Source organism: Helicoverpa zea, chromosome 1, assembly GCF_022581195.2.
Source record: "Helicoverpa zea isolate HzStark_Cry1AcR chromosome 1, ilHelZeax1.1, whole genome shotgun sequence".
Classification (NCBI taxonomy): domain Eukaryota; kingdom Metazoa; phylum Arthropoda; class Insecta; order Lepidoptera; family Noctuidae; genus Helicoverpa; species Helicoverpa zea.
This window is the reverse complement of record NC_061452.1, coordinates 6,187,763-6,215,586: the sequence shown is the minus strand read 5'-3', so window position 1 is coordinate 6,215,586 and position 27,824 is coordinate 6,187,763. Positions and strand designations below refer to the sequence as shown.

Genomic DNA, 27,824 nt, shown 5'->3' with positions numbered 1-27,824 from the left:
GATAGGTATGCCGTGGCTCATAAAAGGCACAAAAAGAGTTTGCACCTAAAAGCATGACGATCAAATCCTACACAGCCTAGCGTGGGCAGGGAAAAAGTGATATGAACCCCATACGTCAGAATATATCTCTATTGATGTCCATGCCTTGTTCGCGTAAATAAAGTTTATGTGCCTCAAGTACTTCCTTCTTAGCAATATGCCACATAAAATATAGATCTTACCAGTAAGCTAGTAAGTAGAATAATAAACAACGATAGATCCAACTCGCGTGCGCGCTGTATAAAAACCAGTGGACGGCGATATAACAAATGAAAATCGAAAATTACAACTCCGTGACATTCAGAGAGTGAAATGTTACGATGTAGGCTAAACACGCACCAATTGAAAAGTTTTCACATTTAACTAACACCATCTGTGACAGTTTATAGTCCTTCAATAATAATTTGATGCTACATATTTATTTCACACATTTAAGTCATAATTTTTTATTCGTTGTTAACGTTGTATAATATCCAGACAACTTTGAAAACAACAGCTACAAATCACAAGAGACTGCTCAAACCGTCTTCATGTATGAATCATCGTTCTAATAATGACTTTATAACACCGGGATTGCTTATAATACCAGATCCTAAATACTTTCGAGATTTAGGTAAATATTTGTTAATTCATAATAATTTACGGTACGATACACTTGGCTATACTCATTATTCAACACAGGTTTAGGTTATAATTTTGCTAAACCCGTTAGCCGTAGTGGTTAGATGTAATTTCGTAAGTGAGCACGCTTATAAAGGCTTGATCTATTTATCGGAATCAAACTTACCTTAAGGAGGTAAGGAAAACTTCATAGCCCATTCCATTCCCATCAAGGCCTCCGGAAACATTAGTACCTACTAAAGACATGTACAAACCTAGCAGATTAACAGATATTGGTACGTTATGAACATTAAAAAAGTAGATTCCAAGACTACATACTTCTGATCACTGTCCAGGGTTCACAAGAACCAGTGCATCGTGGACGTCGACGCCGGACCTGGGGGCTAACGAGACCGAGAGCACGAACGCTGTCACCGTCAGCCTGAAACTGCCCAAGCGGCGGCTCACGGGACCACTGCCGTCTTTGGATACGGGGCAAAATAGTACTTCAGGTATTACTGATTGATACACATAAGGACTATAGTTCGGCCATTCAGAGAATGCGTTCCTGACACGTCGCGATTGAACTGACGACGTAACTTTGCAATGGCGTTGCAGTTACGATAAAAATATTTTTGCTGGTTGTTTACCGTTTTAACAATTGAGGAGCATTAAAACAACATTATTATATCAATAATCAATGAATGTAGTTACGTCGTCAGTTCAATCGCGACGTGTCAGGAACGCATTCTCTGAATGGCCGAACTATAATAGGCATACCTAAGTGCAAAAGGCTAAGAGATTATGTGGCAAAAGCAATCAAAAACTATCTTTGCAAATGAAAGAACGGCATAATCTACTACCCTTTTTGGTCCTAAAATTGTTCAAATAGAAGAAATAGATAGATAATTTTTTAAGTGTAATGTTTCTTTCGAAGACACGGTGACGCTGCGACGACCGTCGCCATCTCCTCCGCCGTCGACTGCACCGGTGCAGACACCCATTACTATAAGCAAGAACGACTCGCTAGCTGAACGCGTGCGAAAGGTAAGCAACCAACACCATCTTGTTAACATACCCATGTGTTGACAACATGTTCTTTCCGCAATTCATACCACATTAACACACATTTTGAGGAAACAACAAACAGAAAGATTTTAACCTTGACCCATTTGCCTGCTATTCCAGAATAGTCCTCAATGTAGTCCATAGAGATAATAAATCATTTTCAAATCAGATTTACTCTAAATAAATAATATTTAAATAGAACATTCTTCTCGTCGTGGTGGCCTAGTGGGCAAAGAACCAACCTCTCGAGTATGAGGGCGCGGGTTCGATTCCAGGTCAGGCAAGTACCAATGCAACTTTTCTAAGTTTGTATGTACTTTCTAAGTATATCTTAGACACCAATGACTGTGTTTCGGATGGCACGTTAAACTGTAGGTCCCGGCTGACATAGAACATCCTTGGCAGTCGTTACGGGTAGTCAGAAGCCAGTAAGTCTGACACCAGTCTAGCCAAGGGGTATTGGGTTGCCCGGGTAACTGGGTTGAGGAGGTCAGGCAGGGCAGTCGCTCCTTGTAAAGCACTAGTACTCAGCTACATCCGGTTAGACTGGAAGCCGACCCCAACGTAGTTTGGGAAAAAGGCTCGGAGGATGGAACATTCTTCTCATCAGACTAGTAACTTTATCGTAAAATTAGTTTGCAATGTTTTGTAAAATTAGTTTCGCAACGTCGAACGTTCTTTGTAAATATTTATGATGTTCTTCAGAAATATACTGAGCGATTCACGGTATTGTTCACCTTGGGTTCACAGTCGTGTTATTACGAGTGTGAAGTGGGTCAAAGTGATAGAACCGTCTGCCGCTGAAGCCGATGCTCGTAGCTTTCAACCCGAACCGAACGCAATGCGCTGCTCAAAATAAACATAAAAGGTCACCATGAAAGTTAGTGCTTGGCAATGCGCTAGCTTTATAATTAATTGAGGAAATGACCTATTATCTGATTTCACTACTTTAAAATATAGGTTTCTATTCTATATTTAGGTTGTTGCAAAACAGTTACGGCGAATGTTTTGTAACACAGCCTTATTAATGATTGCGCATTTAAAATCGATAGTATCGTAAATTATAAAGACGCAAAGTTTATTTGACTAGCTCGTTCGTAGAAATAACTGAAGTCATTTGAGTAAAAAATAGTAGCACCTGTTTCGATCTCTTATTACGCAACTGTTTTTACTTTACAGATGCAGTTAATCAAATCACAAAATAGTTTTGAAAAGGAATCAAGTATAGAAAAAGATAGAGAAAGACGAAGTTTATCAAGAAGTAAAGAAGCTCATCATGAAGACAAACCTACTCGACCTAAAGAAGACAGAAGTTCGACGAAGGACGATGTTAACTTTATGATGCAGGTGACTCATATACCTACCTAACTTCAACTGATACTCGTACATAGTTTGATTTGGATCTGGCAAAGGCAGAAAATCTTCCTGATTTATATTTATGTACGAAGTTCTAATCTTATGTAAAATGGATCACACGGTTTGTTCAGGTGAAGAGTTCTCGCACATCAGCAAGCTCGAAGCCTCCGGTTCGCGGCGGACCTTCACGAGATAGAGACGAGTCCGATGATGACACCAGCACTACAGGCACTGTCACTACCGAGACCACACTCGTTGATGTTAACGTTAAGGAGTATCAGGTGAGGGATTGACACTTAGAACAACGTGGACTCATATTAGGAAAACGGCAGAAGATATGATACATTACGAAATGACGATTCTACATTCAAATCACGTTTATGTTTCACATCCAACTCCAACGCATTTGCCCTTAAACGGCTTCGAGATTATTTCCCAATTTATGGCGCACATGCTGCGCGTGCTATTTATGAATTATCCTATCCAGATCTGGCAACTTGTGTACGCTGTTAAAACAGACATAAACACTACAGCTATCTTTATTACCTCGCACATGCAAACCAGATATTCAAGGTCCTGTACATAGCTTTTGTTACGTAATTTCAGGAGCAGATAGAGAGTTTGAAACAAGAGGTGGACACGTTAAGGAAACGTTGTGAGAGGGTAGAGAAGGAGAAGAGTGACATATTGTTACGAAGGCTGGCGAACATTGACTCGGTGAACAAGTACAGTACAGGCAGGTCCTCGGAAGTGCTGAAGCTGCAGCAGAAGGTCAATGAGCTAACATCACAGAATGAAGATCTGAAAGATGAGAAGAAACATCTCGCGTTACGAGTTCGGGAGGTGGAAAGTGAACTTGAGGTAAACTTCTTAACGTAATCCCCAAACCCACATGCGTTAAAACGTAAAAATATATTAAGCAAACAAACATCCAACATTTATTTCAACAAAACCTTTAGCAATGATTTCACGAACTTATTATTGACCGATATCCCTTTCGAATTCCAGTCTCGTCCGTCAGTGGAAGCTCAAGCCCGGCAAATAGAACAGCTTCGTGCGAAGCTGCTGGCTGCTGAGACTTTGTGCGAGGAGCTGATGGACGAGAACGAAGACATGAAGAAGGAGCTCAGAGACCTAGAGGAGGAGATTGAGGAAATGCAGGATAACTTCAGGTAGGGTTACGATATTATTATAAAATTTAATAATACGGATGATATTTATTATATTAAAGATTAATCTTATCGCGAACTTAAGAAAGGTATACATAATAGAAAGATCCGAAGAAAAAGATGGTTAAAATGTTAGATTGCGAACTCACCTATTTTTAAATACGTAAGTTTTGGTGTAGGTTTGTTATTGGCAAGACACGAGAAAGGCATGAAATTAATTATTTTTAGACAAACCGCGCAGATGTGACTGACATATGAGAGTAAAATTAACTTTGTGATCCGATTTTCTGATATGAATAGATATATATTTAAAGAAACGTATAGCCATAACCAATATGTAAGTTAATGAGTAAATGTATGAAACAGAGTTCATTAGACTCTTACAAATGAGCTGTAACTGAAATAGTAAATGGTATGTATGTATACCACACAAAATTATATTTAGATATTAAACCTGTATGTAGGCGGGTAGTACTTATCCGGTATAGAAACTTCTGATGTTATAAAATTTTATGAGAATCGCAATAAGGTAAACTGTCATGGGCTACATTGTTTTCAGAGAGGACCAAGCAGATGAATACTCATCACTCAGAAGAGAGTTAGAGCAGACCATTAAGAATTGTAGAGTTTTATCGTTTAAGTTAAAAAAGACTGAAAGGAAAGCTGATCAGCTTGAACAAGAAAAAGCTGAACACGAGAAGAAACTTTTAGAGGTAAGAAGAAATTTTTACTCCCGGACGTACATGTCTATTCAAGGACTAGCATGGTGCATATATCTTAACCACAACAATGTCGATATATTACCTGGTTAAATATTTACAATCATAAATCTGTTTCAATCCGGCTAGCTGCCAGAACACCAGGTACCCAATTAAGTCATTTATTCCTGTTCGGCCTTGAATAGTAATAAATCATCTCAGCATTTGCTGGACCTGTCATTTATATCCAGGAAGGTCACCATCATTAGCTATTTTATGTATAGCAAAAATCTCCTTCAGACACAAACCTCCTATCTTCCAATACTTACTTACATAGACGACTTAAAGATTTGACACTGTTGAGGTGCTTTTAAAACAAATGCCAACCTTATCAGATTCTTTCCTTTACGTCCTTTTCCCTCTAAAGAATTTTTCGTTGTTAATTTGTCTCTTGTAGAAGTTGTTTGAGCTTCTGGTCCAAATGCACCCTCATAGATGATAAAAATATGCTAAATAGTTTTTGCATCTATGTATTCCAGATAGTAGGCGGCCAAGACGGGTTACAGCGTGAGAACCGCATCAAGGACTTGGAACAAGAAGTGGCGCGGTCTACGGAGGTCGCGTTACGGCTGCAGAGGGAACTCTCCGAGGCCAACGCGAAGCTTGCAGCAGCTTCGGGAACTCCCACTGCCAACCTTAAGAAGAACCAACTTACTGATGGGGTCAGTACTTCTTTTGCGATATAAACTTGTGAAGTGATTTTTGGACTTTCTGTCGGATTCATTCTAGAAGTACCAAGTTATTGTCCTACCCCTTCAAAAGTAGAAGATTACTTAAGTTATCTGCGTATATCTTAGCCTATCTTTATTAATAAATGATATAGAAAATTAGTGTTAATTAAGAATTTGTATTCAGAAAGTGTCGCGATCGTCGCTGACGCGTGGCGGTAGCCAGGAGGACCCGGCGCAGTTGCTGCGAGACCTGCAGGACTCCTTGGAACGTGAGGCTGACCTCCGCGAACAACTGCGCAACGCTGAAGATGAGGTAGCCATCTTCTCCGCAATTATTACATAACATACGATACTTCACATTACTTCCCAAATCTCACGACAAAATTTGAATGACGACGATTTTAAAGGTGCACAACCGTACGATAACGTTTCTTTAGTATAGTGTATGCAAATAGGTAACACGATAATCTCCGCATATGCGTAAACACAACATACCTCTCTGCTTAATATAATTTTACAGCCGAGCTTGGAATGCAGTAAACATGCACAAATAGTTACAATTTAACGATAACTCATCTCTTGTTAACAGTAAAATGCCATTACAACCACTTATTTCTCCGATCATTTAGTTCCACTAGAAAAACAACGCATTCATTAGGGCATTAGCTCTCGTTCGACGGATGCCAGCTGGCCCATTGCCAACACATGTGTGACTCAACATGACGACACTCATTATGTATTATTGTATATCACATTGTTATTCTCTAAAAGCCGTATGTTACTTTTTAATTAAACCAGAAAAATAAGGAATATTATGTCTATACAGGCTAGTCGATATCGGCCACGAGTCGTCGGCAGAAGAATACGCCCACAACTTGTACCACAGTCTCCCCAATCTGACCCCAATTCACCTCAGCCATTTGTTAAAGACAACGAAATGATAGAACCAAATACAATTCAGAGAATACTTGAAATGCAACTCGCTTTAGAAAAAAGTTTATCGTCATTAGATAGTAGTCCATCGTCTATTGGAGTTAACCAGATAACTCAGTCTCCACAAGATCTCATTATCAGTTACTCTGAAGGTTGCCAAACGGATACCATTCTAATGCACGATGTAATGACTGACACGAAAAAGATCACGCTTGATTCAATTGTACAAAGCTCTATAGATATTTTGGAAATGTACACTCAAACTGAAGTAGCATTTATGAAAAATAAACTGATGCAAACTGACTTTATGGGAACACACAACTTTGTTCAGACTGAAAAACAGAAATTGAGAAATGCTAGTGTGCAAACTGCAGCTAAACTTTATAATGATAAAGGTCTGCAAGCGGTCAATAATAGTAAAGAGTATGTTGACGCCAGCACGGAAACGTCTAGTATTGATGGTGAAGAGACTGTGCTATCAGTTTATAGAGATCTACAAGTGGATTCCGTAGAAATATCCAGAATATTCGAAAAAGATAAATCTGAAAGTCCTCCTCTTACTCCAGACAAAATACCTGAATCTCATTCTCCCTATCCCTCCCCCTTCGTATCAATGTTCAGTCCGTTGGCTGTAAGATTGCCACTTATAGGTACTTATAAATAGTTTGCCCATTTAAATGTTGGTTTTCTTCAACCTGTAATTTGTCCTTAACAGAATCTTGATCAATCTTAGTTTGGTAATAATTTAGATTAGAGAAATATTAATTAAAACTAACGAATATTTACAGGCAAATAATTTACGTAAAACTGCGTCACGAGTCGAGGACGACAATGAGTCCTTGCTTCTACAGCTGAAGAAAATGGCTACCAAAGCCAGAAGTACGTCAAACTACTTATATTGTGAAAATCGATTGTTTTTCTAACATAACACCCTTTCCTAAGAATCACCGCACTTCTGAGACCGGTTGTGATTCATAATCTTCATGTTTATTTGACTTCTTGCATAACCATTAATTTATAACATTACCTTTGTTCCTTGATGTTTACTAACACGCTTGTCAGTGTACTTGAATTACTCGGCATATTGATGGTAGCCATTTTCTCCAGACAGAATTAGACCTTATTGAATCTTTTACATTGTTTGGGTTTATACCACCATATTATTCAACATCCGTATCCAGAACAATGACTCAGAACCATTGAATTTGACTAATTTTCATCTAAGCCTTTGCTGTAATATACTAAAAAGACTTAAAGCTTATTATTTCGGAGCCAGAATATTATGCACTGTTCTTAAGCAAATAAAAATTATTTATAGGTCGTAAGCTGTCACCGACACCTCCATCAAATAAACTCAATATTGATGTTAATGAAAAAGATGGAAAAACTGATGAAGAAGATGCAGCTGAACTACGACTTTTACTTGAACTTAATGAACAGGTGCTTAAATTAAAACATTAACTAAGATCGCATTTACACAAAGAAGTCAGAATTTAGTAAATAATGAATTTCAGGAAGCATCAGTTTTGCGGCGGAAAGTTGAAGAAACGGAACAGGAAAAGGATTCCTTGAAGAAACAAGTTAAAGAGCTTACTGATAAAATCGCCAGTCAATCTAAAACTAATTCAACAGTAACACTTCGTAGAACAACTAATTCGAAAGCAAACAACTTGGCAGAAGAAAAAGTCAAAGTATGTAACTAGACTAGACTAAACGAGTGAAATGAATCCAAAGATGAAAGAAGTTTATTTAATTTAAGGTTTTGTGTTTGTCTTTCCAGGTATTAGAAGATGAGATTGCAGAATTAAGGAAAAAACTTATAGAAAAAGAAAGAGACTGCGAAAGGTTACATGCCGAACTCAGCTTATCAAAGAAACCGAAAGCTTCACTTATAAAGAGCAAGTAAGTAAACCTTCATTTGGTCAATGTTATAAAAGGTAGGGTATAAACTACAATAATCGTGTGCTTTTTCTAGGTCACTCGATGGCGATCAACAAAATGTGGACTTGAAGAGACAACTTCAAGTCATAGAACAAGAGGCAAATGTTCTACGTTCTAAGACACAAAGTCTAGAAGCAGATAACGAAAAACTGCAATTAGAAAACAAAAAACTACAGGTATAATTGCGTACCTTGAGAATCATCATGTATGATGGATAATAAAAAGTAAATAATTATTACATATACCTTTTTATTACAGCTATTGAAGAACGCAAAAACACTAAAATCCGACAAGTCAATAGAACAAAATGCATCTAAAATAACGCAGTTAGAAACGGAACTAAAAGAAGCTTTAGCCAAATTAAAAGAAGTTGAAAATAATAAAGACGACAAAACTGAGAAAAAAGTCAGATTCGGTGGAGAAATAAATAGTAAAAAAGACGCTGACGCGTTAAAATCAAAACAGGAAGAATTAGATAAATTGAAACTCAACTTTAATAAGGTAAATTATAGATTACTCGAAGGTAGAATTGATTCCTATGTTTCACACGGTCACACGGTAATAAACTGTGGTTTTATAATTTTTTACAGCTTGAAAAAGAAAAAGCTCAATTACAAGTTGCATTAAAAGCATTGAAAGAAGATGCGATTAAATCGTTCAGACCCAGAGTTCCCAAGAAACCAACTGATTTAACTACAAAACTACAAATGAAAAGAATGGTTGAGGATTTGGAAAGTGAAATCGGTAAAACATAGTTATTACTCATATCAATCCTTGTTAACAATACGATAGTCGTATAGTAAAATTTAAATTGAATGAATGTAAATTCCGTGGTTTCTTTACAGGTGAAATGTATGTCATTATGAAAAACGCAGGACTTTCTGGAACTGAAATCAATACTAGAGCTCAAATGGAGAAAGATATTGAAGATATAAGATCCAAATTATCCAGAAACGATTCCGAATTTACAAACGAGAAGAATCGATTACAAACTGAAATTGCTAAACTAAAGGATCTCAACGCAAAGTTAGAAACTGACAAGACAGACATTAATAGCAAATTAAAAACACTGGAAAAAGACAATAGTAGCATATCTAGTCAAATCAAAACGCTACAAGAAGAAAAGAAGAGTTTAGAGTCACAAATTAGTAAACTGAATAACGAACTGAGTGAGTATTCGTACGAAAAGTAACAATATTAATGTATATTCTAGATAATAACTCACACCGCTCTTTCAGAAAATGCAACATCACTGCATACGACTATGTCGGACTGTATGAAGAAAATAGAGGATCTGAAAACAGAGATAGATGTAAAAGATAAAGAGATTGATAAGTTAAAGAAACAAGTAGAAGTTGTAAATAAATTAGAACAAGATAAACAAAAGTTGCTCAAAGAGGTAAGTACCTACAATTAAACGGCCTACTTACTATTATATACATAGAGAGTCATACATAACAAACCGGTATGAGTTAGTAGACGGGTGAATTTACTTATAATATCGATGATGCGGTTAACCTTAACGACTACTCACTGAAGTTGATCAACACTAAAATGATATGTTCCTAGGTTGGAGATAAAGCTAAAAAGATAGGTGAGTTAGAAAAGAAATTCAAAGAAGCGGAGGACAAATGTAAACGAACTGAAAAGCAACTAGCAGTTCGTAAAGACAAAGTAGCTAAATTAGAAAAAGAGGTAAGAACATGCACCTTTACAAATCTTCCATTGATTTCATTATGTGCCTATACAATTACATCATTAATCATTTTTTATTATAAAATACTAGCTTTCCCTGGAAAAGGAGCAAGCTGAATTATTAGCTAACAGTCAACGGCGCATATCGGTAGATTTTACTAGCGAAAAAGACCAAATGCAAACCAAACTTATGAAAGCCGAAAGCAGTCTAATAACTCTCGAAACAGATTTAAGGGACATGAAATCTGATTACGAGAACAAAATCACCAATTTGGAATCAACAATATCTGCCAAAGATATTCATATAAAACAACTGGTATTTGGACGATCCCTTTGATAGAAAAGCACAAAGCATGTCCCCATTTTGGTTTTTACCCGGTTTTTCCAAATTTTAGTGCTCCCGTTATTTTGATTGACTAGAGCAGCTATTTATAGATTTTTAGAACATGCGCATGTAAAATTATTTCCCCAAGCCTTATAGTTTGTTCCCTTGTACATTAGTGATATAGATTGCGATTTTCCTTTCATAGTGATCAGATATAATGATCTGGAACCTTATTAAAATATTTCATAAAATTGTAGGAAGATGCCTTACGAGATACATCAAACCAGAAATACGACGAAGCGATATCGTCAGTAGAAATGGCACAAATGCAAGATAAATTAGACAGAACATCTAAAGAACTTGAAGATAAACAGGAAGAATTAGCAAATGCCAAACGAGATCTAGAAAAGACTGAGAAAGAATTAGCTGCAATAAAATCCGAAATGTCGCAATTAAAATCAAGTATATCAAAATTAGAGAATGAGAAAAAAGAGCACGAGAACAAATTACAGGCAGAAAAGAAAGAATCTAGCTACTGGGAGAGTAAGGCTTCGGAATTGGAAACTGATTTACAGGTAAGTTAACATCATCACTATTTTTAAGTAAATTACCTTGAACATTAAATACATTACTAAAATATAACTTTCATAGGCTGAACGCAAGAAACTGGAGCGTATGCGCAAGGCACATGACGTAGATATAAAGAACAAAGAAGCAGAATTAGCTACACTTAAAGGAAAACTAAAAGTATTAGAGCAATCGTCCGGTGCAGGAGCTAAGAAGATTTCTGATCTCAAGCAGGAACATGAAGAAGCAGTTAAAAGTGCGTAATTCACTTGATACCTTTTGAAAAAATTAAATATATGAATCTTTTTGTTATACCAAATATTCGTTGATTACAGAATTGGAACACTCTCTTGCCGTTGAAAAGGCAGAGTACGAAGAACTAACGGGTAAATACGAAATATTGGAAGAAGAGCACGTTGTCACTAAAGCCAGGCTTACAGTTGAAAAAGAGCAGGCACAGGGGTAATTATTATTCCTAAAATCTTGATAGTCAAGATTGTGAAGGATTATATATTATTGATAACTATGTTTTTTTTTCCCACAGTGAGTTAATACACGTCCAAAAAGAACTGACCGCTGCATTAGCTGAAATCAAAACCCTCACAGACAACTATGAAACTCAGTCGTCAGCATGGACGAAAGAAAAGACTGAAATGCAGGTAATTGCCGACAGTACTTTTGAATGCAGACCTTTTTTGCTGGTTTTACATTATTTACTCCTGATTGTAGAACACGATATCTTCGCTACAAGATCGATTATGCGGCGGAGGCTGGGAAGTGGAACGAGCTCGGCTTAACACTAAGCTGGAACAGAGAGAACGCGAGCTACGGACGGCACAAGACCAGCGAGATGTTCTGCAGCATCATCACGACATGGCCAAGAAAGAGGTATGACTGAAAAAATCCCGCAAAAGAAATACTTGCAATAGTAGTTAGGTATTAATTTACAAGTTTAAAACAGCTGGCATGCGTTAACCACTTTTGAAAAAACTATATTTTTCTGCAGTTGGAGGAAGCCAAGAAAAAACTGGAAGACTACGAGAGAGTCTCTAAGGTACAGAGGACTTTGGCAAGTGAAAATTCCGAGTTGGAGAGAGAATTGTCTTCTCTGAATACGAGACTTGAAAAAGCTGATGTATCCAGAAAGCATGAACTTGCAGAGATGAAGGTTAGATACGAAGGCCAGATGAACACCATGAGAGACGAACTCAAGTCTTTGCACAACCAGGTAATAGAAGTTTCATCCATAAAATATAGATAAAATGAATCGTATATGTAAAGTATTTGTTGAGTAGGTATCGAGATTCAGGCGGGAAAGAGACAACTATAAACAAATGCTGGATGCCGCTCAGAAAACGATGACCGAAATGAAGAATGGTGACAAGAATGCAAGAACACCCAGACTTTCGATATCTAGTACTGATGAAGTAAGTTTTGGGTACACATCTTACGGAAAAATGGTTAGATCAGCTAAAAATGAAAACGATCACTAAACAAAATCATGTTTTAGGAGGAGTACCGCAACAAAGTGGCAACTCTGGAGCAGCAAACAGCGTGCTTGGAAGATGAACTGTGTGAGGCTAGACTATTGGCTTCCAAACTTAACACAGAACTCATTAGCGAACGCTCTGCGGCAGAGGTCCGCTTCTCAGAAATGCAGTCTAGATTGAATGAGGTAACACCACCAGAGACTTTAAACTTTAAATTCCACAAAAGATGGGTAGGTATTTTAAAATGATTATTTCTCCACAGTATGAAGAAGAAAGATTGCTATCGTCTGGTCGAGCGCGTGTGGCGGGATTGGCGACTCGTATGGAGCTAGCGTGGCACAAGGAACGAGACGAACAGCAGCGATTGTTACAAGAGACCTCTACACTCGCCAGGGATCTTAGGCAAACGCTCTTCGAGGTAACATACCGATATAGTGGTTTATATTTGATTAGGAGCAGAGGTGTGCGGAATTATATAAATTGTTTTACTATTTTTAGATTGAACGTGAAAGAGAGAAGGAAAGGTTAGACATGAAGAGAAGAATAGATCAATTGAAGAGAACAACAGAAGAAGAAACCGAAGAGGCTAAGAAGAAGGTAACTACTAACTAAAGCAAATTCCTAATCAGTCCTATTTCTTAAAAGTATTCTCAAACTAAATTCTCTATTCAGGTGACAGAGTTGCAGTGTGATTTGCTGGAGTTGCGAGACGCGCATGCTAAATTGCGTACTGCCAATGAGAAGCTACGTCGCGATAAGGAGCGTCATGACAGGGACCGCGATCAGAACAAACTGCTTGTCGGGTCACTCAAACGTGCGCAACAGGTCAGTAAATGAAACAAGGAATCTTTCATCTTAAAACATCTCACTTTGTATATTGTCTCAATTTTTTTGAACTAAGAACTATGTTGACTTTCTTGGAACATTTACAGGAGGATGACAGAATAATAACGCAACTCCTAGAAACAATAGACGACCTAATGAAGCAGAGTCCAGAACTATTCCGCAATGAGCCGCCTGTTAAACCGGAGAAGAACTTGGTCACTCCTACACCGCCAAGACGAAATAGGGTATATCGTTTCTAAAACAATAATTAACAACTAGCCGTTTTCTCCCATGAGAACTACTGCCCGTACCGGGATAAAATATAGCCTATGGCCCTCAGGAACATTGTAATCCGACCAGCGGTTCCAAAGATACCCCCTGCATACAAACTAATAAATTTTACCCCTTTATCATATTACTATAGATAAAAACTTTACTTACCTTATTTTTGGGGCTTTTAATAAAATATTTCAAACTTGCTTCTTCATTGCTAGTCATCGAAGTCTCGATCTCGGTCGGCAACGCCAGAAAGTGGTGCGAACGGCATAGAAGCCGCGTCTACTGCGGCGCGGCTGCGGCGCCTCACCGACGAGCTGCGAGCGTCGCGCATCGCAGAGCGACAACGACGACACCAGGCCACTGCTAGAAGGTAGTAAACCTACTTCCTTCATAGACTGTGTTTTTGTTCTAAAAGAAATTCTTAAGACTATGTTAGTCCATCAGTTAGGTTATATACCTTTCAAAGAGGAATAATTCATGCTACTTCGTGAGATAACAACTAGCTAACTGCGGTATCTATATGCGGTATGTGCGGTATATATGTATGTACATATAGATGTACTATGTATCAAGTCATATAAATAGACTCAGTCAAAGAATGTAGCTGTGCCTACCTCGGATTCTCAAAATGTTTATACCATTCCTAGAGCAATGTCGACGGAGCCCCGGGACACGCTATCAGTGTCACCGGCCACGCGCACACCATCCCGTGCTCCATCACTCAAGAAGCGATCTATATCCCTCGAGCAGACTACTAAAGATCAAGTAAGTATAGCAATTTGATCTTTTTTGTATGGGGCTAATGTCAAAATTACATCTACAGTAAGCAAATCAATAGATGGATAGGATATTAGCAACGGCCATAAATATTAATCTAATGTAATAATATTAATTTAATGTAATATTATCTAATGTGTCATGTATTTATTTAAACACATGACACATTAGATCTTCAATGACTGATGATACTCACCTACATACATTTTTGTAAATAGAGCTTGATATGGAAATCCGTCGACGAAAGCAGCGTGTCGTCGATGCAGTCGCTAGACGGAGATGCGGATAACCGTTTGTTCACGATGCAACGTGATGCTAGCCTTGACAGGTATGATAATTGGAACCCCCTATTTTATACCTAAGTTCTTTGCAAATAAAAGTTCTCTTTCTTTTACCTCTTTCAGACTTGACTAGAAGATAAAATACTAAAGAATGTTGTAGAACTTTTCAATTGTATTCCTTTTATACTTACTTTATGTAAACAATATTATACAGTCGACTATCCGGTGGATCAGCCCAAAGCGAAGTGCTTCCTTCCGAGAAAAAGAAAAAAAAGAGTATCTTCGGCAAATTGAAGAAACTGACCAAGTCCCGCTCTATTGACGACCAAGTGCACACCCACGACAGCACGGAACATGTGGAATTCAGACCTATTGGCACCGTTTCTCAGGTAACTAGGCGTTCCATAGAAATATTATTTTGAAAGAGATTTCTTTTGTAACCTTACTACACTTTTGGTTTGTCCACAGGGTTCAGATTCGGATATGAGTGCAGCAGGGAGCAAACGCGACTTACGAGGGCGCCTATCCGATATATTCAGCAGAAAAGGGCAGATGTCTCGAACAAACAGGTTTGTGTAACCATTCACGTGTATATATGTAACCATAACACAAGTAAATTACTAACTTAGTATGGGGCTAACCAACCATGTGTGAAAAAGGTGGCCCGAAGTAACATTAGTAAAAAACTACTTTTTTTATGTATTATATGCCCTTCTTTTATGTTTTTTTGTGTCAACTGAATATTATAATTTGAAAAATATTCATATTTATAGCAAAGAGTTGAGCCCGGAGCGGCCGGCGAGTGCAATGGGCGGTATGATGAGCTCCTCGTCTCGGCCGCCTCTACGAAACGCCAGCAGCACCACACTGACCCGCGCGTCTCCAGCTAAACCGGTAATTTTATTTGTTTTTAAACCACCATAACCAATGCACATATTCGTTTTATATATTTACTTCTCATAAATATAACTTCGTTTATTTGTACCCACAGAACGAAGTGCCAAGGCCAGCGAGCGCCACGCCAGCGGCAAAGAGGAAAGGGAAATAACTGATACTATAAAGATTCGCTTCATTATAGTGTATTTATCCATTTTCCTATGATTTTTCCACATAGCTTGTAATATCACAATACATATCAATAAAATAAATTATTCTGTATAACTATCGATAGAATACTACCAATCTATGAGTCTAGCCATTCTATTGAACTGTTGAGTACTAGTTAAAGCGGATTAAGAACTTTAGCCCGGATATCGATAGTTATGCATGTCTGATTTCCGCCGTCACAATATAGTTATGCGAACCGTGACGAGACCTAATTCCTTACGTCCTTAGTTTCCTTGTGAGCATAGCGTACACTCGCATTCTGGCGTACTCATAAACGTCCAGAATTCGATTAGCAGTGCTAATGTTTTAGTTATGTACTTTGTAACTTTATAATAAAGCTGTTGAATTAAACTCTCTTTAATTCGAGTCCAATGAAAAGCGAAATTAAAATATAGTATTAAACTACTTCTATTCAATTTCAATCATTTTTACATTTGACATGAATGAAAATAATATGCATTCTTACAAAAACGAAACAACAAAATAGACCAAAATAAAATAACCTCGTGGTGTTGGTCGCAATGTGGGAGAACTGGTGCGAAGTGTGAGGGCGGCTAGCTCTGGTCCATGAGGTTGGAGTCCACGCCCGCGCCGCCCACGGAGTCCTTCAGGATGGACTCGAAGATAGGCTGCAGGTCCGGGAACGACTTGATCTGGGTCACGAAGTCCATCAAGTGGGGGTTCTTCTCTGTAATGACGAACATAGTAATTTGATCAAATGCCACAATAGTAATTATTCTTGATTTTATTTATTCTGCCCATAACCGGATAAAAGTCAATGTTCACCAGGGATAATGTAGCTTCAAACAGTAAAAGAATTTTTCAAATTGGTCAAGTAGGTTCGGAGCCTATTTATCTCAAACAAAGAAACAATTAAATCGGTTCTCCTTAAGGTGAGTATAAACTACAACATTTACTTGGAACAGAACAAGGAGCCGCTCCATGTGATGTTCTAATGTATCATTCTTTTACGAACAAAACGTCGAGCACACTCACCTGTTTGTTACAAACCAACGAGCATATTGGTGTAACATTTCGTCGAGCCAAGTGCGGGCGATGCGCGGTTGCTGGGTGACGCGGAAGGAGCGGGACGAAAGACGCACGGTCGTCGAGTATTTACCCGTAACATAACGCCGAGCATTCGCACGAACATGGAAACGCTTTGGAGACTGAGCTTTTGCCTGTATTTTACCATTCGCTAGAACGTTACATTACACAGAAATGCTCCAGAAAATATTGTAGTCAATACTCACTCTTATAATATTATAGTTCGGCCATTCAGAGAATGCGTTCCTGACACGTCGCGATTGAACTGACGACGTAACTTTGCAATGGCGTTGCAGTTACGATAAAAATATTTTTGCTGGTTGTTTACCGTTTTAACAATTGAGGAGCATTAAAACAACATTATTATATCAATAATCAATGAATGTAGTTACGTCGTCAGTTCAATCGCGACGTGTCAGGAACGCATTCTCTGAATGGCCGAACTATAGTCTAGATTATTTTGTAGGTTATTTTATAAGAGGTTTGTATTATGAGATATTACTATATTACCTGCTTCGGGTATCTGTAGTAGAGCAGCGGCTGCTCTGAGCGCGGACCGCTTGAGCTCGTCCTGTTTCTCGTACTCTTGCTTTACTGAGTTGGCCTTCACCTTCATCGTGCACGTCGCTCTTAATGGCTCCACTAAACTTTCTAGCCCTAAACAAGAACAAAGGAAAATTGTACACAGTTCTTATAGACTCAAAAATATAATGACTCAATTAACATGTATGTCAGTCCCATAAAGGTCATATTCTAAGTGTATTGGAAGAAACTGCAGTATTTACAGGTTTTTGAGTAACGTAACCACAGTCGATCTTATTAAATTCTTGAAACATCACAAATGATTCAGCAACAACCAATTATCTCCCAAGCCTTTTCCCAACTATGTTGAGGTCGGTTTCCAGTCTAACCGGATGCAGCTGAGTACCAATGTTTTAAAAGGATAACTGCCTATCTAATCTCCTCAACACTGATTCAGCAACAACAATGCTAGTTAATTTATACCAAAAGAATGCTACCACCTATTTTTCTTGGTTAAAAATACACTTCTTCCATGAAAATTCGACTTCAAAACAGTACACTTTACAACAAATAACTTACTCTGTAAAACAACAGCGGGACACAACTGTGCTAAACGAGCACACATGAGGTAGGTGAGCATCTTGATGTCGTAGTGGTCACGCAGGCCGTCTTCCACGTGGCGCAGGAACTCGAACACGTCCAGCCGGTCCAGGCACGTGCCCAGTAATGTGTACATACACTCGAAAGCTGCTTTGCGAAGATCGAGACCATCGTCTACCGAGTGCTTGAACGGACCCATCTCTACTTCTCTGATTAGCTCTTTCTGTTAGGAGATTTGAAATATTTTGGAATTAGATAAATATTAATTATCAATTATAAAATTTTGGTAAGGATCTCATGAAAATAAATGCCTAGCGAAGATGATCTAAGAAACTAGCGTCGCCAAAATGCGGATGTGTACGAGGGACGAGGAATGTTACTAGCTACGCCCTCATACGATTTCTTTTGAACACCCGCCTTACTTATTTGACCAAGAAGAAGACACCTGACCTAGCTTATGGCATCTCCGCTCATCTTTCCTTCGCCGTGGGATTACACCGAATGTTTAAAATGAGTTTTCCTAGGATCTGCTATCTAGCTCAGGTGTATATGTTCCTAGCTACCTTGACTTTGGTCTCCTGGTAGATGGTGGGCAGCACGTGCGGCAGCAGGTCGCGGATGAGCGAGGGCTTGTTGTGCGCGGCGGAGTTGAACGCCACCAGCGCCACGCGCCGCACGCCCAGCTCCGGGTCCCGCAGCGGCACCAGCAGCTCCGACATGCAGCCGCGCAGCAGCGGGTCGATCGCTTGAGGCTAATCATAATACAATAATTAGAAAATATATTTTTTCCTGTCAACATTTCCATTTATTAAAACCAGCCAAATGCGAGTCGAACTCGGCACAAAAAAAAACAAGACAAACTCAAAGACGTTTATTCAAATTAGACTAATAAATCAGCACTTTTCGAACGTCAAAAACAAATGACAATTCCCAATACGCCGTCGCCCACCCTTCACCATTTCCTATGTATTTTTTCTGGGAAGAATACTAGTAGTCTTTATTATTTCTAATATCTCAAAACCAACAGCAACAATTAGCAGTAAAAATGCTCTGTGCTGCAAAGCTTATTCACAGTTCAAGACCTCTCAAAATTAAAGTAAACAGCATAAATTACCTGATCTGATATCGTAAATTTGACGGCAGTGACAGCAGTCGTCCTTGTGAGTGGTTCGGGCGACTTGAGGAACTCCTTCAGGTGTGGTAATAAGTCTTGAGGCTCTAGTAAACATAATTTTCCTAAGCATTCGGCAACCTGGAACAAGAGTGTTGATTAAATAACAAGTTTATTAACTCATTTCATGCTATACTTACATGAAAGATCTTTTATACAATGCTATATAACTGTTAAAAAACTCACAACATTGCGAGATCCTTCTTCCGCGCACTGACAGTGCTTAGACAGCTGCACCCAGATTTCAGGTATAAACGGTCTCAACGCTTCCACACCTTCGGGCGTGCACGATTCGCAAGAGATTATCTGGCAATAAATAATAACAAAGTCACATTAAAGAAAATATTTTTTTAAGGGCCGATTTTTCAATCATCAGTTAATTTCAAGCTCAGGAATAAATATGGCTGTTTGACATATTTTCTTAACAAAACGTCAAACATGTTCTTGAATAATTAATTTAACATATTCATGGCTAGTTTTACCAGTTACTGATAGCAATATCTGGCAGAAGTTATAAGCAACCTTTGTCTGGCAAATAGACTATGAAAGCTGGGCCTTATATATTTTTAAAATATGGTGTATATCTTACCTCCCTCAAAGAGTGTAACAACAGATATTGCCGTTTAGGCTGTGCCTCGATCTCTCCCAGTATGAACGGTAGGAACTCGGGCAGGTTGCCCACAGCGACTGACCCGAGCGCGTAGCTGGCGGCAGACTTCACTTCTTCCGATGACGGAGTGAATGATGCCAGGAGGACCTCTTTCAAGTTAGGTATGGAGCTTAAGTCTCTGAAAGGGAATAATAATAATTAAGAAGTATGGTATGGCTTGTCTATGGACCAATGTAGCGTGAAAATAAAGATATTTTGATGGTTTTGATTGACAGCCGGTTGGGACCAAGTTATTTATTGTTGGATTCTAGAATGTCTCCAAAATTACTAATACGAGATGTCTGTTTCGAGGGTCACTTTTCATTCATTCCCATGTTACGTAGCATGCAAAAAAAAATTAAGGATTGCTTATGATAAGGGACTCACTCAGTTGTAATAAATTCAACAATTACATATGAAAGACCATCAATTAAGACCAGGTTGAGTCCTGGTTTACCTCGAAACAATTACTCAGTAATCTAAAGTTATATAATATACTCACAAGTGCCTTCCGATCTCAGCGAGCGCTAACAAAGCGAACATGTGATGTGCGTCGGAGGTAGGCTGCGCGGCGTCGCGCAGGAACCCGCGCACCACTTCCAGTGCATCCGACCCGCCCTCCACCACCACTGCCGCCACGCACTTCGCGAGCGAGTGGAACGCCTAAATACAATGGAGACTGTAGATACAAATTCAGCTGGAACTGCTATTGTAAAATATGATAAGTTTGTAATATACTGGAAGTATACTGCTAACAATATCAAGAAACAATAACAGTTTTACAAGAACTTAACAAATGATACCGACTTTAAATTCAATAACATACCTAAAACCTTCTCTTAAGTTTGCCAAATACTATGCTGAAAACCATGTCAAATTCAGCTAAACCAAACGTGATATAATCGCGCACAAATAGACATGCAGGTCAAATTGGGAACCCCCCTTTTTTTAAGTCGGTTAAACATATTATGTACGTCAAATGTATGTCTAACTGAGTACCAATTTTTTTTTTTAGGTTGGTTATTAATTGATTCACATAATTTTTACATTAGTAGGTACCTGTTTGATATGATGCGCAGAGGCGCTGTGGTCGTGCAGACGGTGCACGGGTGCTACTAGAAGCGCCAGCAGCTCCCGGCGCGAGCAGCCCGCCACGTCGGCGGCTACCAACGCGCTCAGTACTCCTAGCATCGCCTTGAGAGCACCACCTATACAATATCAGAAAATAAATATGCGGTATACAATAAAATACGCGGTTTCGTACGCCGGGTGTTATAGTTTGAAGTTTCGAAATAAAATTGGTTAAAATAATTTATGTAATTTATCGGATCCGAACCGTGTTTCGGAAGGCTCGTTAAACTGTAAGGTCCCGGCTGTCATTCAACATCCTTGGCAGTCGTTGCGGATAGCCAGAAGCCAGTAAATCTGACACCAGTCTAATCAAGTGGTTAGGTTGCCAGGACAACTAGGTTGAGGAAGTCAGATAGGCAGTCGCTCCTTGTAAAACACTGGTACCCAACCGCATCCGGTTAGACTGGAAGCCGACCCGAACATAGTTGGGAAAAGGCTCGGGAGATGATTATCGAATCCGCGTGACACCTTTTGTTAGTACTCACCTTGCAGCAGCGGCGACTTAGCAAGCGCGAGTATGTTCGGGGTCAGAGCGTGACGCGCCTCGGGTGTCAGGGCGGCGGGGCAGCGGATGCAGGCGCCGCGAACTAAAGCCAGCGCCGTCTGCGCGCAGTGCAGGTCCGCCTCGCACACCAGCGCCGGCACCTCTTGTAGCACCTGAGCATCAGAACACACACATCATACTTCAAATAAACACATTTTGCACGTAAGCAAGTTGCTGACAACTACCAGTTTAAATGAACACGCTCGAAGCATACTAGTTTACGTGGCACGCGTGTAAATGAACGTCGGCTTTGATTGAACGCGTAAAACCAAAGCCTATATCAATTCGGGAAACAAAACACGTGAAGAAATATTAGGAACATATGTATTACATACCTTGCTCAACAGCTCTATGCTAATAGCGTGGCTGTAGTTTTGCACCAAAGTATCAAGAAGGACTAGCGTCGACAACTTCAAAGCTCTTTGGTTTTTCCTCAAGAATGATCCGAGAATCGGAACAGCATCCGACTAAAATAAACATTAATCAATTAAACATCGAGGTACTAAATATTTAAATTATATTTAAGAATGCAAAATAATAGCTTACCAGAATAGGTGTAAGATCAATCCTCAAAGGTGACGAAGCTACTTTGGTGAGAGCTTTCACGGTGGTCAAGCGAGTGATTTCGTTGCGCAATCGCTCTAAGAATATTGGGAGACATACGGGAAGCTCGTGCTGACAAAAGAAATAGAACATTATCAATAAACCGTTCTCTCTCTCGTATCTGTCTACATACAGTAGACAGAAACACTAATTAGTCTAAAAAAAGTAAGATATTTTCAATTGCGGTAAACTCGACGTATGAATGAATATAAGAAAGAGTAGTACGTACAACCCGTGCCGATAAAGAATGGGATTAGAAATGGCGGCTCATTGAGCTGGGCGCGTCAGGCGTCGTCCTAATTGGCAGCGATCGCGCGATGGCGCGATGCGTTTTTCATCTAAGACGTCGTCCTAATTGACAGCGATTGTACGATGACACGATGCATTCTCGTCGTTCGATGAGTTCAAACATACAGATTTCATCAGTGTCCTATTTGAACCTCGCAAGTGAGATAGTGAGATCGTGAGATGAAAAACGCATCGCGCCATCGTGCGATCGCTGCCAATTAGGACGACGCCTCAGCATAAAAATGCAATAACAATAAACTGAATAACGTTAAAAAAATATCGTTACCGTTGAAACTGTTTCGTTATTTCATGAATTAAAATAAAGCTTATGTTAGTTAAATTTGTGATCGTTTTGAGACTACATTACGTAGGTACACAAATTATCAACAAAACCATTACCTGAATCGCGGAGATGCTAAGGTTGGATATAAACTATTTTCGCTTCATAACTTTAAATAATCTCAAATATCCATACTAATATTATAAATCTGTAAGTAACTCTGTTTCTCTGTCTGTCTGTTATTCTTTCATGGCTAAACCACTGAACCGATTTTGATGAAATTTGGTATGGAGAATATGGAGATAGCTTGAATCCCAAGGCCTTCCTTGGGCTTAGGCTACTAAAATAAATGATACGGTAGTCGAAACCAAGCATCATTAAATTACCATATATTACGGCAATTACCGTATCAATATCACTAAAGGGGAGGGAACGCATAATCAAAGTCGTTATTTTTTTGTCAGTCGGTACCAACGAGTGTGAGTATAGACGGAAATAATGTGCGAGCGAGAAGTGAATAGATGCGCCGCCATTTCTAATCCCATTCTTTATCGGCACGGGTAGTACGTAGTAAGTACATAATTAAATTTTAATACATCTCAAGTAATTTATATAGAACAAATATTGAAACGTACTTGCAAATAATCACCAAAATGGCATAGCAGTTGTCCGCAAGCTGCTATGGCCCTCTCCTTGACCTCCTGGTCCATGTCGGTGGCGCGCAGACGTACTAACGTGCACTCGTACATCGCGGGGATGAACTTCTGGAGTTCTTCCGGAGGTGGCTCCACACGCATCTCCTCTGTCTCTGATGGTGGTTCTACCTGATCTGTGGTTAATAGTGACATCAATTTTAACTGTTCTAACTTTGAAACCCGATAGTCAATGACCGATTTTTCTTTGTAGAAGAAAAACGGTATACACTTATAGCAGTAGTACAACACATATGTACGTAATACCAAAAGTAAGTCATAAAATCGTAGTAAGAATGTTCTGCAAAAAATCGGTTCGATAACCTGTCCTACAAGAGTCTGACGAGGGCGGACAGCCTAAATATTTTTCACTGAATTTAAAAAACAAGTCCATATGTACCTCGTAATTTGACTACCATCTCACGAACACTGGTGTCTCGATCTTTATAACACACTTCCGTAATGATGCTTACCTAAAGGTCGCATAACTTTGACAAGAGTCTGGAGTACTCGCAGGGCTTCAGCAGTGACTTTGTAGAAGGGGTCGTGCACACAGCACAGCACGGCCGGCAACAGTGCCGCCACGTGTGGCCGCATGGTCGCCGACGGGTGGCCGCGTACTAGACACACTACGAACACTAGTGTCTCGATCTTCATGGACGATGCTGTGCTTTTGTCACTGTAGAAATAAAATGGTGTTGGTGGATTATGCAAGTTCTTATGATGAATTTGAGATCCTATTTAAAATAAAAATACTACTGTAAGCCAAACTTTGTGTGGGTAATTTCGATCCCCACCACCTCCTATAAAAGTGAGCGCTCAGTTGCGTCCGTCCGCTTCCATTTGCTGCTTGATGACGAGTAGTGAGGTGGTTCCTTTTGCTTATCGTAATTTTTCTAATTAATTGTGCTGATTTTGTGTTGGAGAATTAACGGTGTATGTTTTGCCTTGTTTACATTATTGAATTATTTTCGGTTATAGAGAATTATAATTTATTTATTTAACCTAATTCATAACAAAAACTAGTTAAGATTGTTGTAACCTGTCGATTTTTTTAATATTTAACACTTCCTGTTCTTAGAAGACCTACTTATAAAATTACATACAGAACAAAAACAACTGGTTAAATATCAATTCCAATTTCTAATCAGAAAACAAAAGCTGGAACGATTTCAATCTGCAATAGGTTAGCGTAATCAATAAAAGCTCGCTGTACTCACGTGAGTGCCGGCGTGAGAGCGCGGATGACGCGGGCGGCGTGGTCGACGAGGCAGCCGGGCGCCGCCGCCAGCAGCTCGCGCAGCAGCGCCAGCGCGCAGCCCCGCGCGCGCACGCTGCGCCCGCGGATCACGCGCAGCGCGCCGCGCACCACGCCCGACACCTGGACCACGAACAACGATATAAAATAATGAGCAAGAATATAATAACCAAATCTACTTCGGTCACGGCGGTTGTCTTCATAGGAGATATGCCAGCTGCACAGAACATGCTATAGTATTTGTACACTATAGTGTGTCCTGTGCAGCATTTGCGCAAACACAGTTGCACTCCCTATTTCTTCTATCGAGCAGCAACATTTTAAAGATAAAAATAAATTCACGTGAGTCTTATTTATAACTCTATTCAGTATGTAGAGAAAATCGAATGTAAGTTGAAAGATTATTTCTTAGTTAGTTAGCTGCACTTCGCCTCCCTAATGAGCTCAACTATCTCATTACTAGTTAGTTACACTATTAGCATGCAAAAGAGTGATATTATTTTAATTTAAAAATAATAAATTAGACTTACCCTTTGCAACAACAAAGCTTGCGGTGAATTGTCGGTCGGCACGATAGTAATCTGCAAAGCCGGTGGGGGACGGGTAGCCCTCAACAAAGCCGTGTACGCGCTCAGAATATCACACTTCACATTTTCTTCGCGTTCTAGAACATTCAACAACAAGACTTTATTACCTAGAACTTACATGTGATTGTTGTACAATTAATAACAATATTGCAATGTACCTTTGAATCTAGCAATTAAAGCAGGTGAGACTGTTTGGTACATTTCACCAAGTAGTTCGTGACGGGTCGCGATGACTGATTCTAAGCACTTCGCTGCAGCACGACGCACCTGGGGATAAAAGCAAGAAGGATTAGAAACTGATAATCTAATCTACTTATTCAAATCTATGGTAGCTTGTACACCAAACTAAGTGTTGGAGTTTCAATTAATTCAATGTAATAACCACTTATTTGGAAACGAGGAATAAATATGGTGGTTTTACATATTTACTACACAAAAGCTGTTAAAACCTCAAACATATTCTTCAGATAAGTAACCTGGCGATTGAAAAATCGGCTCTTAGTATAAAAGTTATCTTACCTTCCATGACATGTCATCATCATCAGAGTACTCTTCAGAATCTGACTCTGGTTCAGCGTCAGGAGTGAAGGATTCATCTTCCATCTCCTCATCCTCACCTCCACCATCTTCCTCTTCATCCTCATAGTTGTAGTTAGGATCATAAGTGATCATTTTCAGGCAGAGGTCGATAATCTAGAAAAACATTACCATTTTGTATCATATCTCTAAAAAGGCAAAGGTCAAGATTGAGTCATTTGTTTATCATCTACTGCAGAAAGGATTATTTATTTTTTATCTGAACCTAAATCAAGTTCATCTAAATGCTTACTGTAGGGATATGGGGTTGCACTTCCTTGGGACACTTAAGTACAAAGGCTTCAAGAGCTTGTAAGCAATGCTCACGGAGTTCTTCATCAGCATCGGTAGAATATTCTAGGACCTGTGGCGCAACTCGCCACAGCTGCTCTCCAAATCTATGACCTGCTTGGCGACTGAAACATTTAGCTAAGTTAATACCTTATTATATAAAGTTCATCTAGTTTTTTTTATTATGTCTGTGGTCTTACCAAATAGATGCAATACACTGTATATGAGTGCGGCTGACACTGGACGATGTGGAGGAACTCAGCCCCTCCAGCAGATGATCAATAAGTTTGTTGTACAATGACGCATTGCAAGACATGACCAGATGTGACAATGCAACTATGGTGCGTTTACGGACGGCCTGTACAGATGATGTTAGCATGGTTAGTTTATGGTCACTAAACGTTCATGATAATCAATTTCTATCTGTATTTACTACACAGAGAAATAAAATTACACTAATCATCACAATGAACACAACCAACGAAATAACATTAATTATATGAAGTACATATAGATTATTTTATATGCATATTGTTTTGTAATTATAAATACTATAGTTACTTAAATTTATCTCAAAATACCTGACGTGGTGAAGCGAGTTGTGGCAGAAGTGAATTGAGTAACATGGGGTGAAAAGATATGAGCAAGCCTCCAAATCTGCTTAACAGATCAGCCAATATGTCCAAAGCCTCCAGTTGAACTGAAACATCTTCTTGCTGAAATTGAAAATGGTGTTTATTTTGATAATACCAATAAATATAATATCAATTGGTTTACTGTATTATCTAATTGGTAACTTACAAAAATCAAAAATAAGAGAACATTCATTGACCTCAAGCTTGTATTTAAGGTTTCTTTGTTATTTGTTTTTAAAATGTGACTTTAACAGTAATGTTGTAAAAGGATTACCTTCTCAATAGCACTGCTGAGTTTTCCAGTTATTTTCTTACACACATTAGCAGCCAATGTGTTGGAGCCCAATGGTAGTTCCGATATGACAGTTTTCAAGCCAATGCTGCTGATGTCTCTTAGTTGTTCTGTGTCTGAGAGCATGTTTGCACACAGTGTGTCCACAATACCCTCCACTTGATATTCTTTGACTTTATTCACTAGAGGACCGAGACTGTAATATAACAGGAGGGTATTATTCATATTCACTCATTAATTTAAGTCACTATAGATGTGAGTATGGTTATAAAGATCACATACCATTTCACAGCTAGATTTTGCACTTCACCGTTCTTATCTTCCAGGAGGCGAAGGAGCATTTTGACTACTTTTCTCTCCGAGTCATCGTCAAGCTTTATACTGTCTTTTTGTAATTCAGTCATCAAATCGTTAGTAGCCATGAACCTGAAGTCTTTGTCGTTCGATGTCATCTGAACACATTTTTGAAGACAATGTTATTAGCACGCAATTAGGGAACGATTAATGAATTCTATACTCTGTTATTATAAGAACGCCGGCTTACCTTCTCTAGAAGATTTGCAATTTGATAGGATACACTAGCCATTTTGTAATGTGTTCAGTCTCTGAAATCACAATAGAAAACTACAAAAGCCAAATAAAGATAAAGTTAACAATTTATCATGAGTAATTGGTGAAGAAAAAACATTTGAATGATTATTCGGGAAATAAAAGCGACGAATCGAAAACTTGCTTCGTGGTGCTTCGCTAAAATTGTATAGACAAAATAGGACAAGT

The 27,824-nt window shown here is 39.0% G+C and overlaps 2 protein-coding genes across 3 annotated transcripts in view; one reads left to right on the top strand and one right to left on the bottom strand.

Annotated features, from left to right (window-relative positions):
- The window catches only part of LOC124629853 (myosin-1), a 23,378-nt gene extending 7,146 nt beyond the window's left edge, over window positions 1–16,232 (top strand). The window contains exons 3-40 of one of the 2 annotated variants that reach the window (XM_047163462.1): window positions 996–1,151; window positions 1,577–1,686; window positions 2,887–3,054; window positions 3,195–3,344; window positions 3,670–3,924; window positions 4,072–4,235; window positions 4,792–4,945; window positions 5,470–5,652; window positions 5,846–5,974; window positions 7,383–7,473; window positions 7,913–8,034; window positions 8,109–8,285; window positions 8,375–8,496; window positions 8,570–8,711; window positions 8,794–9,036; window positions 9,126–9,279; window positions 9,381–9,704; window positions 9,774–9,934; window positions 10,105–10,230; window positions 10,813–11,130; window positions 11,207–11,378; window positions 11,458–11,584; window positions 11,667–11,781; window positions 11,852–12,010; window positions 12,129–12,350; window positions 12,418–12,549; window positions 12,633–12,797; window positions 12,875–13,030; window positions 13,111–13,209; window positions 13,285–13,437; window positions 13,545–13,682; window positions 13,932–14,086; window positions 14,364–14,481; window positions 14,712–14,821; window positions 14,989–15,163; window positions 15,243–15,343; window positions 15,548–15,668; window positions 15,766–16,232. In XM_047163462.1, coding sequence (XP_047019418.1) covers window positions 996–1,151; window positions 1,577–1,686; window positions 2,887–3,054; window positions 3,195–3,344; window positions 3,670–3,924; window positions 4,072–4,235; window positions 4,792–4,945; window positions 5,470–5,652; window positions 5,846–5,974; window positions 7,383–7,473; window positions 7,913–8,034; window positions 8,109–8,285; window positions 8,375–8,496; window positions 8,570–8,711; window positions 8,794–9,036; window positions 9,126–9,279; window positions 9,381–9,704; window positions 9,774–9,934; window positions 10,105–10,230; window positions 10,813–11,130; window positions 11,207–11,378; window positions 11,458–11,584; window positions 11,667–11,781; window positions 11,852–12,010; window positions 12,129–12,350; window positions 12,418–12,549; window positions 12,633–12,797; window positions 12,875–13,030; window positions 13,111–13,209; window positions 13,285–13,437; window positions 13,545–13,682; window positions 13,932–14,086; window positions 14,364–14,481; window positions 14,712–14,821; window positions 14,989–15,163; window positions 15,243–15,343; window positions 15,548–15,668; window positions 15,766–15,822 — 5,924 coding nt within the window. In that variant the 3' untranslated portion in view covers window positions 15,823–16,232. Of the gene's footprint in view, window positions 1–995; window positions 1,152–1,576; window positions 1,687–2,886; window positions 3,055–3,194; window positions 3,345–3,669; window positions 3,925–4,071; window positions 4,236–4,791; window positions 4,946–5,469; window positions 5,653–5,845; window positions 5,975–6,583; window positions 7,245–7,382; window positions 7,474–7,912; window positions 8,035–8,108; window positions 8,286–8,374; window positions 8,497–8,569; window positions 8,712–8,793; window positions 9,037–9,125; window positions 9,280–9,380; window positions 9,705–9,773; window positions 9,935–10,104; window positions 10,231–10,812; window positions 11,131–11,206; window positions 11,379–11,457; window positions 11,585–11,666; window positions 11,782–11,851; window positions 12,011–12,128; window positions 12,351–12,417; window positions 12,550–12,632; window positions 12,798–12,874; window positions 13,031–13,110; window positions 13,210–13,284; window positions 13,438–13,544; window positions 13,683–13,931; window positions 14,087–14,363; window positions 14,482–14,711; window positions 14,822–14,988; window positions 15,164–15,242; window positions 15,344–15,547; window positions 15,669–15,765 lie in introns of those variants that run through there. The other variant, XM_047163473.1, reaches the window with a different exon arrangement.
- LOC124629854 (cullin-associated NEDD8-dissociated protein 1) lies at window positions 15,838–27,824 on the bottom strand. The gene is made up of 24 exons (XM_047163489.1): window positions 27,592–27,824; window positions 27,330–27,499; window positions 27,030–27,243; window positions 26,702–26,836; window positions 26,321–26,478; window positions 26,083–26,245; window positions 25,773–25,946; window positions 25,412–25,520; window positions 25,197–25,330; window positions 24,629–24,789; window positions 23,882–24,087; window positions 23,352–23,545; window positions 22,092–22,220; window positions 21,881–22,012; window positions 21,487–21,658; window positions 20,930–21,078; window positions 20,373–20,533; window positions 19,811–20,009; window positions 19,408–19,527; window positions 19,165–19,302; window positions 18,614–18,802; window positions 18,030–18,273; window positions 17,439–17,585; window positions 15,838–16,569 (listed from the first exon to the last, which is right to left on the bottom strand). Exons 1-24 carry the CDS (start codon window positions 27,631–27,633, stop codon window positions 16,436–16,438), a joined length of 3,774 nt encoding a protein of 1,257 aa, XP_047019445.1. The 5' UTR covers window positions 27,634–27,824; the 3' UTR covers window positions 15,838–16,435.